This window comes from Nicotiana attenuata, chromosome 1 (assembly GCF_001879085.1).
Source record: "Nicotiana attenuata strain UT chromosome 1, NIATTr2, whole genome shotgun sequence".
NCBI lineage: Eukaryota > Viridiplantae > Streptophyta > Magnoliopsida > Solanales > Solanaceae > Nicotiana > Nicotiana attenuata.
Genome location: NC_031989.1, coordinates 84,261,509 through 84,280,075, shown reverse-complemented (window position 1 = coordinate 84,280,075; position 18,567 = coordinate 84,261,509). Strand labels below are relative to the sequence as shown.

General features: G+C 37.9%; 1 protein-coding gene across 1 annotated transcript in view; it reads right to left on the bottom strand.

The window, feature by feature from the left end:
- LOC109237984 (G-type lectin S-receptor-like serine/threonine-protein kinase LECRK2) overlaps positions 1 to 2,795 on the bottom strand; it is a 10,147-nt gene extending 7,352 nt beyond the window's left edge. The window contains 2 exon segments of the mRNA XM_019404404.1: positions 1,217 to 1,604; positions 1,606 to 2,795. Coding sequence (XP_019259949.1) covers positions 1,217 to 1,604; positions 1,606 to 2,381 — 1,164 coding nt within the window. The 5' untranslated portion in view covers positions 2,382 to 2,795.

Here is an 18,567-nt window from a genome sequence, read left to right as displayed (position 1 = left end):
TTTTTTTTTTTTTTTGAGTGTTCTTGCTAGAGATCATATATAAAATAATAGAATTGAAAAAATAAATATAAAATTTAATAAAGACAAATGAAAAATTGGGAGGCAGCCGAAAAGAAAAATGACTGAAACAAAAGAATAAAAAATACATAGAAAAAGGGAAGTCGGACAAGGTTCAAGATAAATTTCAACTTGAATTTTACACACAAGAAAGACTTTCAAAAAAGCCTACCAGCCATGGCACCTATGTCTAGTTTACGACTACGGGTGGCATGATCAAATATTTAACCTAGTTTAAGAAAATTTTAATTTATGTATATAAAATTTTTTTATCATCTTAGCGGGTGCCATGCCACCCCTTAATTGGGGTGGATCCGCCCCTGGCCTCTATGTTCAAGTTGTCGAAGATATGATCTTTTTAAATATTAGTTTATAAACACGCGCGCTCTATACGCTTGAATCCTATTTTTAATTTGTACAATAAACGTTAAAGAAAACTACATATTTAAAAATATGTTTTGAGTTAATAAAGATAAACATTAAAAGAGAAAGATTAACGATTTAACTCATAATTTGAATATATTTCAAGATTGCTATGAGAGGTAACAAATCTCATAATTTGAATAGAAAGACATATCTCAAATTGAATGGTCTAAAATGTCAGTCATATTCTCGCTATCTAGTATCGTTTGGCCACATTATTGGAAAATATAAAATTTTAGGAGTATGTATCGTAAGCTCCAATAATTTATTGGAGATTATCAATCTGCATTTCATGAGCTAAAATAGGGCAATAGTTCCGTGTCGTCCGGCCCTTTCCCATATTCTTGTGGAAATAGCTCCTTGTAGAAATACAGGGTAAGACTGCGTACAATAGACCCTTGTGGTCCGGCTCTTTCCCGGACCCGCACATAGCAAAAGCTCCTGACTGCCCTATTATTTCATAAGCTAAAAACAGTTAGCTTGCACCGAACCATAAAAAACCTATTGGCTATATGAAATTGTACATCATTGGTAAAAGCTGAAGTTTGAAATGAATGATAACAAGTCACTATTACTTACAACAACAACAACACAGTATAATCTCACAAGTGGGATCTGGGGAGGGTAAAGAGTACGCAAATCTTACCCCTACTTCGAGAAATAGAGAAGCTGTTTCCAAAAGACCCGTGGCTCAAGAAGTCGAACAGATGGACTGAGTTAACAGCTGAACTTATGTTGAAACTTTCCTTATTTTAAGAAAAGCTTTTACATTCAAAGTAGTGTCCACTCTCCCATTTGACAATGGCAGCTTCTTCTTCCAGCAACTATTACTTCTATAAATAGCAACACCACAAAAACATTCTTCCGAACAAGATTTCCTGCATTCTTCTTCAGTAGAAAGATAAATCCTTTCGAAATCTGATAATGGCCAATCAACATCAGTCACAACATCAAAATCATATAAATCTTCAGGATTACCCTGTCCAATTTCATCACAAATTGGAACAAATCTTGGTTTGCAGCTCCCATACTTATTGTTTGGATCGATCGACGAATACCCTTTTGGACATTCACAATATGGCCTTTGATTTTCACTTAAATGACACACATTGTTATACCCACAAACTCATTCCAATTTCTTCAAGAATTGCTAAACAAATATTATCAGGCACAGACCAAAGAATAGTCCAATTTTGTTTCCCTGTAGAAATACTCTTACGATGATAATAATGAGTTAAAACACCATCAAAATCAAGACTCAACCTGTGATAATTGTCTGAAACTAAAGGTACATTAGGAGGTGTTAGCACAAGTCTTTGATTGTTTCTTTTTAATATATAAACAGTGCCCAATTCGTTGAATATTAGTCGATATCCAGAATTGGCTTCATTTCCAGGATCAGAAGTATGACTGTTATAATACTCAGAATCAGATTCAAAATTAGTTTGCTTGGATTGAGTATTAAGCACCAAATTCCCATTACTCATAATACGAAGAACAAACTTACCTGGAAAAAATAAAGACTCTGATTTTCGCGAATTTAGCTTGTTGTCAATCTCGAGTATTTGAGTAGGCAAAAGGGTATCAGTTGGATATTTAAAATTTTACCATAAAATTGAAGAATCATTTCCAACAAGAACAAAGTTTCCTGTATTATTCATAACAGCATAAGCAACATTAGTTACAACTCGACCAGTGCTCCAAAGAATTTTACCCTGAGGAACACGGAGAATTAATCCACTTTGTGGATTTAATTCCGCGATTGAGCCTCGTGGTACTAGATTACCACCATTTGCATACCAAACTATGGTGATATCTTTAATTTTCGCGTAATATACGCAAAGCAAGAAGTGATTTTGATCTTGAATTTGCTCGCAAAATCTCTGGATTGAGAGAGCCATGGGGTAGTTTCTTCATTTGTAGTAAGAGTACTGCCCAAAGGTATAGTATCCTTAGTTTGAGCTAAAATAGCATAGAATATATGTTGGAGTAAGCCATTGACAAATTTGGTTTTGCATTAGTTAGAGAAACCAAAGTTGTGGTATATAAACTTGGAGTTTGACTTATTCATATGCAGTGACAGTATAAAAGAACTTTTACACATGAGATAAATAATACTTACACATAACATTTCATAAAAAGAGGAATCAATTATTTTTAAAATAAGACAAAATACCTGAGACGATCGGAACCTGAGTAGAAAGTTTTTAGACTCAAGAGACCAAAATAGGCACATAAAAAAACTGGACACCATTTTATATAAAGCGCATATATTTGTTAACGGCCAGTTACCTTGTTAACGTATCGCGCATATAATTCATGTATATTTAATATATGAACCACACCACGCCACTACTGCAAGACAGATAATAGGAATGTGTCAGTTTTCAAAGAATGAGGACCACAAGTTATGTATAAAGAGTTGAAATTTCTTCTCCTTCCCACACTTGAAAAGTCGCACATCAAGCCTTTAACTTCGAGTTGGGCGGAAGCTACACTTTAACACACCAGTTCGGTCGAGTCAAATAACTTTAGTATAAATTTAATTATTTTCTTAAAATTTTATTTCATACGTGTAGATTATTAATTTAGAACACACTAACTTAAAAGGACTAGAATCACAAACCCGTTAATTCCAAATATTGACTATGCATCTGCCTCAAGAGTAAAAACTACTTAAATAGTGATATATCTAAATGCAATCAAACTTATAGCCGACATTATTGACTTAGGCCTGGCAGTTTTTCACTATTTTGAAGAACAGAAAAGCTTACAAAATCTTTCCTGCCTTGGCAGTAAACGATGGGCCATCTTATATATTCAATAACCATGCAGAATAGCCAAATTAATTAAGTTTTATCCGTTTGTTATGATGCAAAACGAAAAATACGTTATTCTGACGTGCGGTGTAAAACAAGATTGGCCGGTTGTTACCGGGTGAGAAGTATTGAATTTTCTTGTTATGATTTCTCGTTCATTAAACACTTACATGCCCTCTACTTGGGTTTCTATTAATGTTTTATATTTTGTATGTTACTTTCATATTTGTGTCTAACAAACTACACATGCAAGCTCAGATCTACAGAGCTGCCATGGAGTCTTCTGGAAGGTTCTGAGAGAAGAGGAGAAAAAAGAACAGGAGAGAGGGATAGAGAGAACAGATAAACCGAAGTGCTTTCTGTAAAATGAGAACCCTCAATTCATTTCATTAACTGTACAAGTGTATATATACATGTTGACTATTTAACCAAGTTAATTACTAACTAAGCTAGCTAAATCACTAACTAAGCTAACTAAGTATAAGCTAAGTATACAATACAATAATGAATGTATGAATAATAATTATACTCAATACCACCCCTCAAGTTGGAGGTGAGGCCTTCACAGCCAACTTGCCTAGAACAGCTGAATGTTTGACCCCAATGAGGGCTTTGGTGAGAATGTCAGCCAACTGATTGTGAGTATTCACATGATGAAGAGAGATGAGACCTTTTTGTAGCTTATTCCTCACAAAATGGCAGTCGAATTCAATGTGCTTGGTCCTTTCGTGAAATACTGGATTATGGGCAATATGTATTGCAGATTGGCTATCACAAAACACCTGAATAAGACTTGATTGGGCAACAGTAAGCTCCGCAAATAGCCTGCTCAACCACACCAACTCCCCAACTACTTTCCTGAGGGATCTGTACTCCGCTTCATCTGAGGACAAGGAAACAGTCTCCTGCTTCTTAGACTTCCAGCTAATAGGACTGTCTCCTACTAGAACAATGTACCCAGTAACAGACTTCCTAGAGTCTGGGCAAGTTGCCCAGTCTGAGTCAAATAGGCCTTGATTGAACAGTCAGGACTGTTGAAGAAGAATACACCCAAGCTAGGATCCTTTTTGAGATACCTAAGGAGGTGAAATGCTGCAGTCAAATGAGTGTCCCTTGGAGTTTGCATAAACTGGCTTAAGAGCTGCACACTATAGGCTATATCCAACCTGGTATTGGTGAGAAAATTGAGTTTTCCCACTAACTTTCTATAGTATGTGGGATATGGTAGGAGATTACCCTCTTGTGCTTTTAGCTTGACAGTAGGATCAAGAGGTGATGAGACATTGCTGTAGTCAAAACACTGGTATTCCTTCAGCAAATCCAAAGCAAACTTCCTTTGAGAGATAAGGATACCATCAGGTTTGTATAGGACCTCTAGACCCAAGAAATAATGAAGTCTGCCCAAGTCCTTCATTCTAAACTTTTGATTAGGGAAGGCCTTCAAACTTGCAATCTCCTCTGAGTCAGTTCCAGTGATGATAACATTATCAACATATACAGCTACAAAGATGATAGATGTGGAAATTTTCTTGCAGAAAAGGGAGTGATCATTTTCAAAATGTTGATACCCCTTTGAAGACAATGCTTCAGTTAACTTTGCATACCATTGTCTACTGGCTTGCTTCAGTCCATATAGTGACTTGTTTAGCTTGCATACCACTCTACTTGGACTGCATTGATCAACTACAAGTCTAGGTGGAGCCTCCATGTATACCTCCTCATGTAGGTCTCCATGGAGGAAGGCATTGTTCACATCCAATTGGAATATATCCCAGCCCTTCTTAATAGCCACTGTAACTAGGATTCTAACAGTTGTCATTTTCACAACAGGGGAGAAAGTCTCTGTATAATCAATCCCAGCCTGCTGAGTATAACCCTTTACTACCAACCTAGCTTTGAATCTTTCAATACTTCCATCTGCTTTATGTTTGATCTCGTATACCCACCTACAACCTATTGCTTGCTTTCCAGATGGTAAAGGGACCATGTCCCAAGTATGGTTGGCATGGAGTGCCTCAAATTCCTGTGCCATGGCTGCTTGCCAAGTAGGATTGAGGGCTGCCTCTTCATATAATGATGGCTCACTATCATGACAAACACTTAGCATCAAGTGCTGACTTTCAGAAAATAGAGCATCAGGAGTGATGTGATGATGATTAGAAAACATGGCATTTAGTGAAGGGGTGCAGTGAGGTGTAGTGGGCAGTTGAGTGGTACTACTAGGTAATTGATAAACATAATCTTTTAAGTAGATAGGAGCCTGATGAGTTCTATTGGATTTCCTTAGAACTGGTACTTCTGATTGTTTATGTGTAGATGAATTCTGTGAATTGTTATCATTTAAAGATGGAGAATCAGAGGTGTTTGAAGAGGGTGTATCAATGGTGAATGATTCAGAGTGGTGTTCTGTGTCTGGAGATGTGACACTATCAGGACTTTGTCCAATGTTCATAGGGGGAACCCGACTGCTGTCCTCAGAATAGTTAGGAAATGAGACTGTTTTAAGAACAACAGGGAAGGAGGCATTATTAGAAATTAAGGAGAATGGAAAAACATTTTCATGAAAGATTACATCTCTAGAAATGTGAATTCTCTTGGTGGCCAGGCTTAGTACCTTTTAACCTTTTGTGCCAAAGGGATATCCTACAAAGATATGTGGAGTAGTTCTTGGTTCAAATTTATCTCTGTATGTTTTGGGCACAGTGGGGTAGCAGAGACAGCCAAAGCTTCTCAAGTGAGAATAATTGGGCTTCTTTTGATATAATAACTCAAAAGGACATTTGTTGTTAAGGTAAGTAGTTGGCAGCCTATTAATCAGATAGGTGGCTGTCAGGATACACTCTCCCCAATATCTAGTTGGGAGTTTAGACTGGAACATGAGAGCCCTGGCAGTTTCAAGAAGGTATTTATGCTTTCTCTCTACTACACCATTCTACTGTGGTGTATAGGGACATGTTTTCTGATGTATAATTCCTTTAGATTGGTAAAATGAAGAGGCTTCATGGCTGGTAAACTCCAAGCCATTATCAGATCTAATGATTTTTATGGATGTATTGAATTGATTTTCAATCATGGCCACAAAAGCTTTTAAAGCCTGAAGGGCATTACTTTTGCAGCTCAATAGATGTGTCCAAGTGGATCTACTGAAGTCATTCACTAGTGTGAGGAAATATTTGTAGTTATCATGGGTGGTCACATGGTAAGGGCCCCATATATCTATGTGTACTAGTTCAAATAATTTGGAGGTGGTGCTGGTTCTTTGAGGAAATGGGAGTATGGTTTGTCTTGCCATAGGGCATATAGGGCAACTGAAAGGTTGCCTTGGTGCAAACTTTGCTGGAGTTGAGGATATTCCTCTCATCTTAACAAAAGGAACATGACCAAGCCTATTGTGCCACAGAGAATTTACATCATGTTTATCAAACACATACGAGGACTCATTCTTATTATTTGAAATGGAAGTATTTACAGATTGAGGAGTGTGACATGAATGAGTATGAATGACAGACTCATGACTATTTACATTGGGAGCAGGAATGCAATTGCAGTCGGAAGTTGTCACGACCCCAATCCCGGTCGTGATGGCACCCAACACAATGCTAGGCAAGCCCGACCATTTAAACATTTCCAAATCCAAATACGCAACCCATTACCAATTAATAGAGTTAAATTATTAGATAACATAATTCCAACCCATAGTAATAGACAGAAATAGTGCGGAAAAACCATAACAAATGCCAATACAACTCCCAACAGATCTGGGGTCACGAGTCTAGAGCCTCTAAATACAACTGAGTAGCAAAATCTAAACATATGAAAGTCTAGGATGCGGGAAAGCAAAGGGATAAGGGGAGAAGTCGGGTCCTGCGGATGCCAGGCAGCTAGCTCGACAACTCCTGTGATAATCTGGAGAGCAGCAACAACTCTACTAAGCCTCCGGAACACCTATATCTGCACACATGGTGCAGGGAGTAAAGTGAGTACTCCAACTCAGTGAGTAATAAGCATAGATAATGGCTGAAGATAAGAAATCACGAAATATTACAATGTAAAGCTATAATTGGCAAGCCAGCACATTTAATGGTGCATCAAATCAAATGACAGTTAAAGCAAATAAATACCAATGCATGAATGCAATGCAATGCATATGACCGCTGCGGCGCGCAGCCCGATCCATTTGGGTACTGGCGCTCACTGTGGGGGTTCAGACTCCGGAGGGGCTCCTACAGCCCAAGTGCAATATCGACATAATATTGCTACGGCGTGCAGCCCGATCCATGCTCAGTCCAGAATATGCAGGTGAGCCACTCGGGCAATATTAAGTAATAGCTCTCAGCTCCAAACGTCAGAAAATGTAGTTTAAGTTTTTTTAAATCTTAGAAATATGACTGAAATCATTTAACATGCTAAGTATCATGGAAACAGTGATAATAATCCCTGAAGGATTTCAAATAATCGGCACAAAGCCCAAATATATCCATAAAATCCAAGTAGGATGATTACCAATCAATCTCTAGTCAAGAACACAGTATGAACATCACTCGGGACGGACTAAGTCACAGTCCCCAATCGCAAACGACCCCGCACTCGTCCTAGAGTACGTGTCTCGCCTCAATATAGCGTCACAATGCGATATACCGGGGTTTCAAACCCTCAGGTCATCATCTACATCTATTACTCACCTCAAGCCGGCCACAAGTCTAGCTCGCTATGCCTTTTCCTCTCGAATCAACCTCCTCGCGTGCCGAATCTGGTCAAAACCACAAGGAATACATTACTATAGGCCAAAGAAACATAACCCAATCGAAAGGACTCGAAAAACACTAAAAATCACGAAGTTGGCAAAACCCGAGCCCCGGGCCCACTTCTCGAAAAATTACAAAATTCACATCACCGGATTCCTCGTCTTGCCACGAGTCCATACATATCAAATTTGCCAAAATCGGAGTTCAAATGCCCTTTCAAATCCCAAATTTTCATTTCAAAAATCAAGCCCTACTTCTTCCAATTTTTACCCAAATTTCCAAGAATTAAAGGTTGATTCTTCAAAAAAAAAAATGGCGTTTCTAGGTCACGAGACTTACCTCCAATCAATTCCCGTCAAAATCCTCTTCAATTTCTACCAAAAAGCTTTTAAGGTGGTTAACAATGGAGGAAAAATGAATAGGCTCGCGGATGAAATAATCAATTAAAATCCTTCTGCCCAGGTGTTTTTAACCCTATGGGATCGCGGCCCTAGGCATGCGATCGCGATGAACAAATTCTCAGGGATTCAAAAACGTTCTATGCGAACGCAACAGAAGCTATGAGATCGCGGTTAACAATTTTCCAAACCTACGCGAACACGTCCGATTTTATGCGAACGCGTAGAATAAAAATATGCTGCACCAAAATCCTCTTATGCGAACGCGGGATGTACCATGCGATCGCGTAGCTATGCGATCGCGACTCAATGGATGCGATCGCATAGGCCAATTTTTCCTTCTGCAACATCTACTGAAACCTGCAACTTTCAATAGCTAAACTTGGTCCGTTTGACCACCCGAAATCATCCCGAGGCCCCCGGGACCTCAACCAAAAGCACCAAGACATCCTAAAACGTTATTCAAACTTGCTCCAATCTTCAAAACACATCAAACAATGCTAAAACCATTAAATCACATCGGATTCAAGCCTAAGTTCTTCTAAAACTTCCGAAACACGCATTTGATAAAAAACCCAACGAAATCACCTCCGAATAACCTGAAATTTTTGCACACACATCCCAAATCACCTAGCGAAGCTAGAGCAACTCTCGGAATTCTATTCCGACCCTCGGATCAAAATCTCACCTATCAACCGGAATTCGCCAAAATACTAACTTCGCCAATTCAAGCCTAATTCTACACCGGACCTCCAAAATCACTTTCGATCACATTCCTAAGTCACAAATCATCCCCCGAAGCTAACCGAATCGTCGGAATCCACATCCGAGCCCTCTAACTCATAGGTCAACATCCGGTTGACTTTTCCAAAACAAGCCTTCCTTAAAGAGACTAAATGTCTCATTTCCTTCCAAAAATCAACCCAATTCAACTCGTTCACACAAGACACTGATAATGAAGCATAACGAAGTAGGAAAGGGGGGAAACGGAGCGGTTCTCATGAAACGACGGGTCGGGTCGTCACAGAAGTTGAAATAGTGAAAGGTAAAGTGGTCTTTTTACCCCTCAAACATCTGGAACAGAGATAGTACAAACCTTCTTTGCTGTTACCAATCACCTGAGGCCTCTTCACTGAAGGGGCCTGCAACAGACAAAGTGTATCACTAAAAAATACAATACATCTAAGGTGTACTGCAAGGGAGTGAATAGAAATCAAGTTATACTTGAATGATGGAACATGAAGAACCCTATGTAGGACAATGTCTGAAGAGAGTATCACATCTCCAAATTCAAGAACTTTTACTCCATAACCATTTGGTAGACTTATTAATAAAGGATAGGGTAATTTAGTGATGTTAGTGAGTGCATGTTTGTTAAAAGTCATATGGTTAGATGCTCCTGAGTCTATGATCCAAAGATCAGCCTTTGATTCAAAGCATTTACATAAAGGCTTGTCAAAATCAATGGAAGAAGTACAGACAACAATACCTGCAAAGTTTGCACTACCAGTGGTGATATTGCCACTGCTGGAAGATCCTCCTGCATGCCCTACTTGAAAGTGTTGCAGCAAGTTCATTATCTAACCATATTGTTCTTTTTTGGATTGACATTCTGATTTTCATCTTGCAGGTCCTGATCATCTCCATTCTCATGAATCATGTCAGCTGGAGTCCCAAATACATTTGCCACAGACCCTTTTCCTCTGCTGAACTTGTAGTTTTGGTTGTTCCCTTGATTGTATGGCTGAGCATTGGCACGATTGAAGTTCTGATTGTTGTAAGAATTGCCTTGAGGGTATCCATGTAACTTGTAGCACTTCTCCCTTGTATGTCCTGGTCTTTTACAGTAATCACAGAATGTGCGACCTTTATCATTGTTGTTGGCTGTATAATGTGTCTTGAAGTTCCTGGCTCCAAATGGATTTGGATGCTATGGACTTGCATTCACATGTAGTGAAGTAGAACCTAGATTCAGCTGACTATTAGGCTTGAATTCCCTTTGTTTTTCTTCTTGTATTAACAGAGAGAAGGCCTGTGCCATAGAAGGCCGAGGCTTCATCATAAGAATGCTTCCTCGCACTATTGTGTAGACCTCATTTAGTCCCATTAAAAATTGGATAAGCTGTCGATCTTGTTCTGCCTTATGCATAGTTTCCTTTGCTCCACATGTGCAATTTCAACTGCACCGAGACTTGACACTGAAGGTGTTCAGTTCCTCCCACAGTCTTTTCATTCGTATATAGTTTGTAGTAATGTCTAAGGAACCCTGTGCAAGGTCATTAATCTCCTTATGAATCTGATACAATTTTTCCCCATTTATTTGGTCATAACGATCCTTTAATTCCCTCCACAGCTCAACTGAGTCATTTACATACTCCACACTATCAGAAATCTCCTTAGCGAGGGAATTGAGGATCCATGAAGTCACCATATCATCACACCTCTCCCATTGGCGGAATTGAGGTGAATCGGGGCTAGGTCTTCTAGATTCCCCATTTATATACCCTAATTTTTTCTTAACTTAGAAAGCTCGCAATACGCTTCTTCTCCATGAGCGATATCCAATTCCGTCGAACGGAACTGGTACTATGGACATTCCAGGACTATCAGAAGGATGGATGTAAAGGGGATTACCAGTATCGATGACCAATTGGTCATTTCTGCTCGTGCTAGGGCTCGTTTCTTCAGCTTGGTTGATAGCCATGTGCAAGGTTCCAACTTGATGAGGTTGAGAAGTATGAAGTCTCCAATCAAATTTGAGCCCTTCAATCTTGAGACGATTTTCAGAATTGAGCGGCAATGACCAAAAAAAAACCCCCAGAGATTGACGAAATTCAAGTGAGATTCAGAACTAAACTTTGATTTGCTGAAGAAATCTGAGCTGATACCCGTGCTCTGATACCATAACAAACTACACATGCAAGCTCAGATCTACAGAGCTACCATGGAGTCTTTTGGAAGGTTCTAATAAAAGAGGAGAAAAAAGAACAGGAGAAAGGTATAGAGAGAACAGATAAACCGAAGTGTTTTCTGTAAAATGAGAACCCTCAATTCATTTCATTAACTGTAAAAGTGTATATATACATGTTGACTATTTGACCAAGCTAATTACTAACTAAGCTAGCTAAGTATAAGCTAAGTATACAATACAATAATGAATGTATGAATAATAACTATACTCAATAGTGTCCTTTATGTAGTTATCTCATTATTTCCTATTTGGCATGTTACTGTGATATCTATGTTTCGACCTTATCTGTTACGGTTACTGCTACATTTCTACTTGATTTACTTCTGTTATATGCCCTCTCCGAATTCCTGCCGTTACATGGTATTAGCCCGTACATATTACATGCTTCTATTTGTTACATGATTTACTTATTAGATGTCTTGACATATCACATGACTTCACTTAATACCTGCCTTCACCTACTATATGCCCTTACTTGCTACATATCTCCACTTGTCACATGATTTCACTCATTACATACCTCTACTTGATGTCTGTTTTTACGTGACATGCATATTTTCCCGTTTCATGTTCTACACTTCTTTGCTTAGCCAGATTGGGTGACTTTTAGATTGGTTGTGTATTTGTGCTTTGTGGAAGCCTTTTATCTATATGTGGAGACTAGATCTGGGGTGCTGCATTGCTCATCTTACTTTGTTGAGTTTGTGTTCCTAGTTGAATTCCGTGTGTTAGTTTTCTTGGTATTACGTTGCAAATTTCCTGTGCTTGGTTGTTGTAGAATACATACATATGAACTTATTATATATATATATATATATATATATATATATATATATATATATATATATATATATATATATATATATGGATCTGGTTTCATGCCTCAACGATATTGGTATGAGATATGGGATCGAGTTACATGCCGAAACGGTATTGATATTATATATATGGGATTGGGTTGCACATCGCAACGGAAAAAATATAATATATGGAATCTGGTTGCAGGAGAAGATATTATATATAGGACCGGGTTGCACGCCGCAACAGAGAAGATGTATTATGATTATTCTTGTATATTGATTTCTGTTATCGTATTGTGTTGTGAGACTGAGAAGTGAGGATATTCTGGGGACCTCTGTCATTTGTATTCTTGTTTCATTTATTATGTGATTATTCGTGTGTCTTTCTCATATTGCTCTTTCTTCTTATCATCTGCACTGGCAAAATATTGAGTGAGTATCTTTTTACTTAAAACCTCGTCACTACTTCACCGATGTTAGTCAAGATACTTACTGAGTACATGGGGTCGGTTCTACTTATACTACACTTCTGCACCTTGCGTGCAAATCTTGGAGTTGCGTAGCTGTGGAAGACGAAGCCTTGCGTTGAAAACATACCCACATTCTATATTCAAACTACCTCTTGCTCATGGCAGTTTAAGATTTAAGTTTTTTTTTATGTAAACTTCAAAAAGATATTGTATTTATTCTTTATATCGTTTTGTAAATCTAAATCATAGTGGCTCATGACTTGTACTACCAGTCCCTGGGAAGTGGTGTATAATTTAGCTATTTTCATTCTTGTCATTATTGATTCTTCATTTGAGTTACTTCCTTCTATGTTTCCTTACCTAGTGCTGGGTTAGGTGCCATCACGATTAGGTGAATTCCGGGTCATGACAAGTTCATACTACCTAGTGAGCATATCGATCTTAGACCGTTTGACCTGGTTCGTACACTCATGAGCAGTCCGTAGTGCATCCCAAATTTGCTTAGGGTTAGTACATGCAGAAATAAGATTGTATTTGTTAGGTCCAATGCCACAAATCAAAACCTTCTTAGCCTTGAAATTCTTTTGAACAACCTTAATGTCTTCTTCAGAATATTGCTCCATGTTTTTTAGGCCAGTTAAAATACATTTATCATCTTTTGCTATAGGAATCTTGGGACCCTTCTCAACAATATCTAAAGTTTCATGCCTTCACCTTCTAGAAAGCCGTGCATTCTTTCTTTCAACCAACCACAATATTTTCCATTGAAAAATAATAGTCTTGTAGTTGATCATCCTTCTTGAACGTTTAGAGATGTATCCATCTCTCGTACTTTTGGGTGTTTGCCTTTCTTGAAAAAACCTGCTCTAATACCAATTACTTTTTCAAGGTTCCATCGTGACACAAGATGGGGAGGGTGAAGTTTTGCCCGATTTTTGCGTGTAGAAGAACATGGTTCTTTAACCTAAGAATTTTGACACAAAACTGAAAGCGAAGTACGAAAATTAAAGTACACAAGCAATTTTACATGAAAAATATCATTGTTCAAGGGAATAAAAACCACGACCTACCCTCTTAGGATTTGTCACGACCAGAAATCCCAACTGCGGGGAAGTGATAGTGCCTAACACCGAATATCAGGCAAGCCAACACAATAAATAATACAAAAAGAAAGAAATAAATATCTGATAACTGATCAATGACATAAAATAAACCACCCCAAAATTTTTGGTGTCACAAGTACATGAGTGTTTATATCCAGCTAAATATAAGGTTTGGAAGAAATACAACACTGTCCGAAATAAAAGGAAACAATACAAATAAATAGGGAAGTGACTCTAAGGCCTGCGAATGGGATGCAACTCTACGTCGAATCACTGTCTAGTATCCGTTAAGTAATTCTCGAGACTCCACTTGTACCAATATCAAAATCGCACACGAAGTACAAAAGTATAGTATTAGTACAACCAACCCAATGTAGTTAGTAAGTATCGAGCCTAAACTTGACGAAGTAGTGACGAGGCTAAGACAAGACACCTACTATATATATAAAGCAATAGAAATAACAAGTAAAGCGTTAAAAGTGATAACGAGGTGGGGCATACAAAAAGGGGCAACAATTGGAACAACAAGTAAGAAATCACTAAGTAAGTCTCTTTCCGAAATAAGTAACGAAACCGCCAAGTTAAATCCTCAATCTGAGTATCAAGTAAAAGTAACGAAATCATCAAATTGTACGGCATCATCCATCGTGCTATCACCATATAATATAAATAAAGTATGTGCACGGCATCACCCTTCGTGCTTTTACTTCATCCCCACATGATAATGATAATAGCAAGCAAGTGCACGGTATCACCCTTCGTGCTTTTACTCGCTTCCTCACATGATAATATGAATACAACTGCACGGCATCACCCTTCGTACTTTAGCCTCACGTTCACTCAAGCAATGATATCAATATGCAAGCAACGCATGACAACACTCTTCATGCTTCTCACTCTTCCTTACCAAACAATCACAACAATGCACCAAGCAAATTAAATTCCAATAAAGATATTCGAGCACAACTCGTCATACGAGGTTCTTTCAACAATTAGTGTCACCATAAAATTAACAATTTCCATGTTCTCATTACCTATTGTCACAATAAACTCAATATACGAATTAAAATTAAAGCGGGAAATCAAGGGATTACCTGTTTATCAAAGCATGGAAGAGATATTTTACGAAATAACATGGTACAAGTACGGAAAATTTTACCCGCATGCTTATCCTATGGCCCACACATAGCAAATAGACCAAATAAGTCCTAATTTCCTCTAGTCAAAGTTAACCACGATAGTACCTCTTTTAACAACCAATGCAAATCAAAAATCAATCACGGCTTTCCGTTTAGAACAAGCCTCCAAACCAACTGAATCTATCCAATTATCAATCAAATAATTCAAAACAAGCTTTAGAAACTACCCACGAATGAAAAGGTTGAACTTTGATCATTTTTTAAAAAGTCAACAAAAGTCAGCCCTAGGCTCGGTTGGTCGAAATCTGAGACTCAAACAAAATCATTGTTACCCATTGACCCACGGGTCCGGATATGTGATTTGTTTCAAAATCGGACCTAAATTTGAGGTTTAAATATCAATTTTATAAAATTCTTAAATTCTACCCAAAACCCTAATTTCTATCTTGGAAGTCATAGATTTGATTATAAAATTCATGAAAAGTAGAAATTGATTGAAAACTAGTTAAAGATGCTTACCAATGTAAGATGGGAAGAAAACTCCTCTTTCAAAATTGCCTCTAGAGTGTGCTAAGTCCTGACTTTCCCATCTTTTACCTAGCTACAGACATTGCAATTGCGAAATACTGATCGCAAAAGCGACCAGTGCAATATGCCCTCAGAAGTCGCAAATGCGACAAAGCTTTCGGATTTGCGAAGGACACCTCCTCGGAAAAGCAAGCCTGGATTCGCAAATGCGAAGCTGCTCTACATAACACATTGTCGCAAATGCGACACAAGGATTGCAAAAGCAATCCCAGACCGGATCACAAAAGTGCTCCCAGACTAGATCGCAAAAACGAAAGGTTGTTCGCAAATGCAAACCCCATCCCCCAGTGCCCATTTCGCATTTGCGAGCCTGATATCGCCAATGAGAGGCTCGAAATTGTGATCAGGTTCTCGCAAATGTAGACCTGCAACTTAGCAGCAGCAGCTGCTGCGCAGCAGCAGTTCCAAATCATCCGCAAAGTATCCGAAACTCACCTAAGCCCATCGGGCTCCAGGCTGAACATGCACACAAGTGTGACAACGTCATACAAACTTCTCGCTACCTCAAATCATCAAAATAACATCAAATAACAAGAATCGATCCTCAAAACTCAAGATTTCAACTTGAAAATTCATTTTTCACAATCTTTCACATAATGAGCCGAAATGCGCTCGGGTCACCCGGGATCCCGACCAAGCGTACGTACAAGTCCTAAAACAACATATGAACCTATCAAAATCGTCAAAACACCGATCCAGGATCATTTACTAATATTATTGACCATGGTCAATTCTAGCATCATTTAAGTTAATAATCTCATTTCGTAAGAATTTCGCATAAAAGCTCTCTGAAAAGCTACACTGACCATGCACGCAGACCGATAAATATTTAATGAAGTTACGAGAGATCTCAGAACACAAAAATAAATGATAGCAGTCAAAACGACCTATCGGGTCGTCATAGATTTGCCTCTAAACTTCACTAACTTTAAAGAGCAGTTTTAGGTTATAACTCAAAAACTAGAAGGACTAACTCTAGTACCTTGCCCCTAAAACAAATCCAGTTATAGCTACTCTTTTCTAAACTCACTCTAGCTTAGGAAGCGAAACAATCTCTCAAGTATAGTTTGCCTATAATTGCACTTCTCAATAAACAGAATCAATAACTCAAGCCTAAATAACTCAATAACTAAACATCGTTACCATCAGGATCAAGTTCTTTCATTGAGCATCTTAAATCTTCTAAAGCACCTTTTTGTTATGAATTGTTTTTTTCCTTGAATAAATTCAGTATTTATGAGAAATAGTGATCGTCTTAAATAGTACCAATATGGAACTTTATATAAGAGTGAGGTTTGGCCGAAATTCTTTTTCAGGTTTAACTCCAAAACCTAAAATAATTCGATTACCTATTAAGTAAATCAAATCCTAACTGAATTCTATTTTCTTTCTTTAAAAGAACTCCTTTACTAGTCTTCCCTTCCATGCAAGTACCACATAATTGATCAATCTATATTCGACATAAATTTCTTCAACTAATATTTTCCTTGTAGCCCGCGAACATGATCTTTTTATTTATCAACCAGAATTATCTTTCAAAGGAAATTGCACTAGGATACGGTCTTTAGATTTAGATTACAGCTTCAAGCAACCTGGTTCTTTTTGCAAACATTTGCTAATCATCAAAATACATTTAAGTTCAACTCAACCTGATACCATGATTTATTAAGAGAAGAACTTCAATTTGTAAACCTTATTTTAAATATTTCATCAATGATTACTTACAAATTTCATGACATGACATATCCAGGCAATATAATTCAAAATAAGGGATCACATTTAAGTTGAACAACTCAGCACATTTTCTACCAGTTAAGATTATGTACAATATACCCTAGATATCTAAGTCGTATGCTTATGAGAGTATTTGATTAATGGAGTTCCTCTATCCATTATATTAGGTCAGTAAACCAGTTTTGCATCACATTTTTGGAGGATTTGTTGGAGGTCTTTCTGAAAGTATAAGGGGGGGGGGGGGAGGTGAATTATTTATTTTTATATTTTAATCGCTACAAGTTGACTAGTTTTCTAATTAATCGACTGGATGTAATAAAGTGATAACAGTAAGAGCAGAATTCAAAATGCAGAAATAAAGTGCAGGAATTAAAGACACTGGAATTTTTATACTGGTTCGGATTCAATATGAATCCTAGTCCAGTCCCCTTGGGTTGCAAGGGAGTTCTCTTTCAGTGAATGAGTTTTTTGAGTACACAGTGAGTGGTGTGGTTCACACCAATGGTTCAGTTCCTATATCACTCGTTTCTCTTTGATACAATGCCTCACCAGTATTGTGCTCTCTTTCTTCTCTAACTTGTTACACAACAAATCTAGTAGAGCTACAATATTTGTTTGCAGTAGAACAAAGAGAGGGCATTTGGTTCGATCAGAGTATGTCTTTCTAAGCCTTAAGGAAGTGTATAAATACTATGTAGGAGGCCGTTTGCTGAAGAGATTTGACAACCCAAGAAATGTGATCCTTGGAAAGAGATTGATTCTTTCCAAGAATAAACTTATTTGCCGTTTCTCTTTCTTGATGAGAGGGTATTGATAGCCTTTCTTCTACAGGTCTTGATGCGCGAGTTTGCTCCTTGATTGTTGATCCTTCTGAAAATAGCAGCTTGCCGTTGCTCTTCCTTGATGAGAGGTCATTGATAGCTTTCCTTCTACAGGCTTTGATACCGCGGATTTTCCTCCTTGATTATTGCTCCTTCCAAAAATAGCAGTTTGATTGATCACCTTGCAAGATCTTCGATGCTTCTTTTCCATGTCAATCAATCTGTGATTGATTTCCATTCCGAATCTCTAGTTGGTTAATTGATTCCTTCCTTTTGATTTCTTCAGTCTTGGATGCTTTCCTTGAGTTCCTGTACCAAAAACATTTATATTATTTTTCATCATTAAAACTGAAATCTAACAATCTCCCCCTTTTTGGTGTTGACAAAATAACATGTATATAAGCATGTAAACATCAGTTGACTTCCCTTTATTTTACTCCCCCTCAATGAGTGCAATTGGCTCCCCCTCAGTAGGTGCTTCCAAGATCTCTGACTCCCC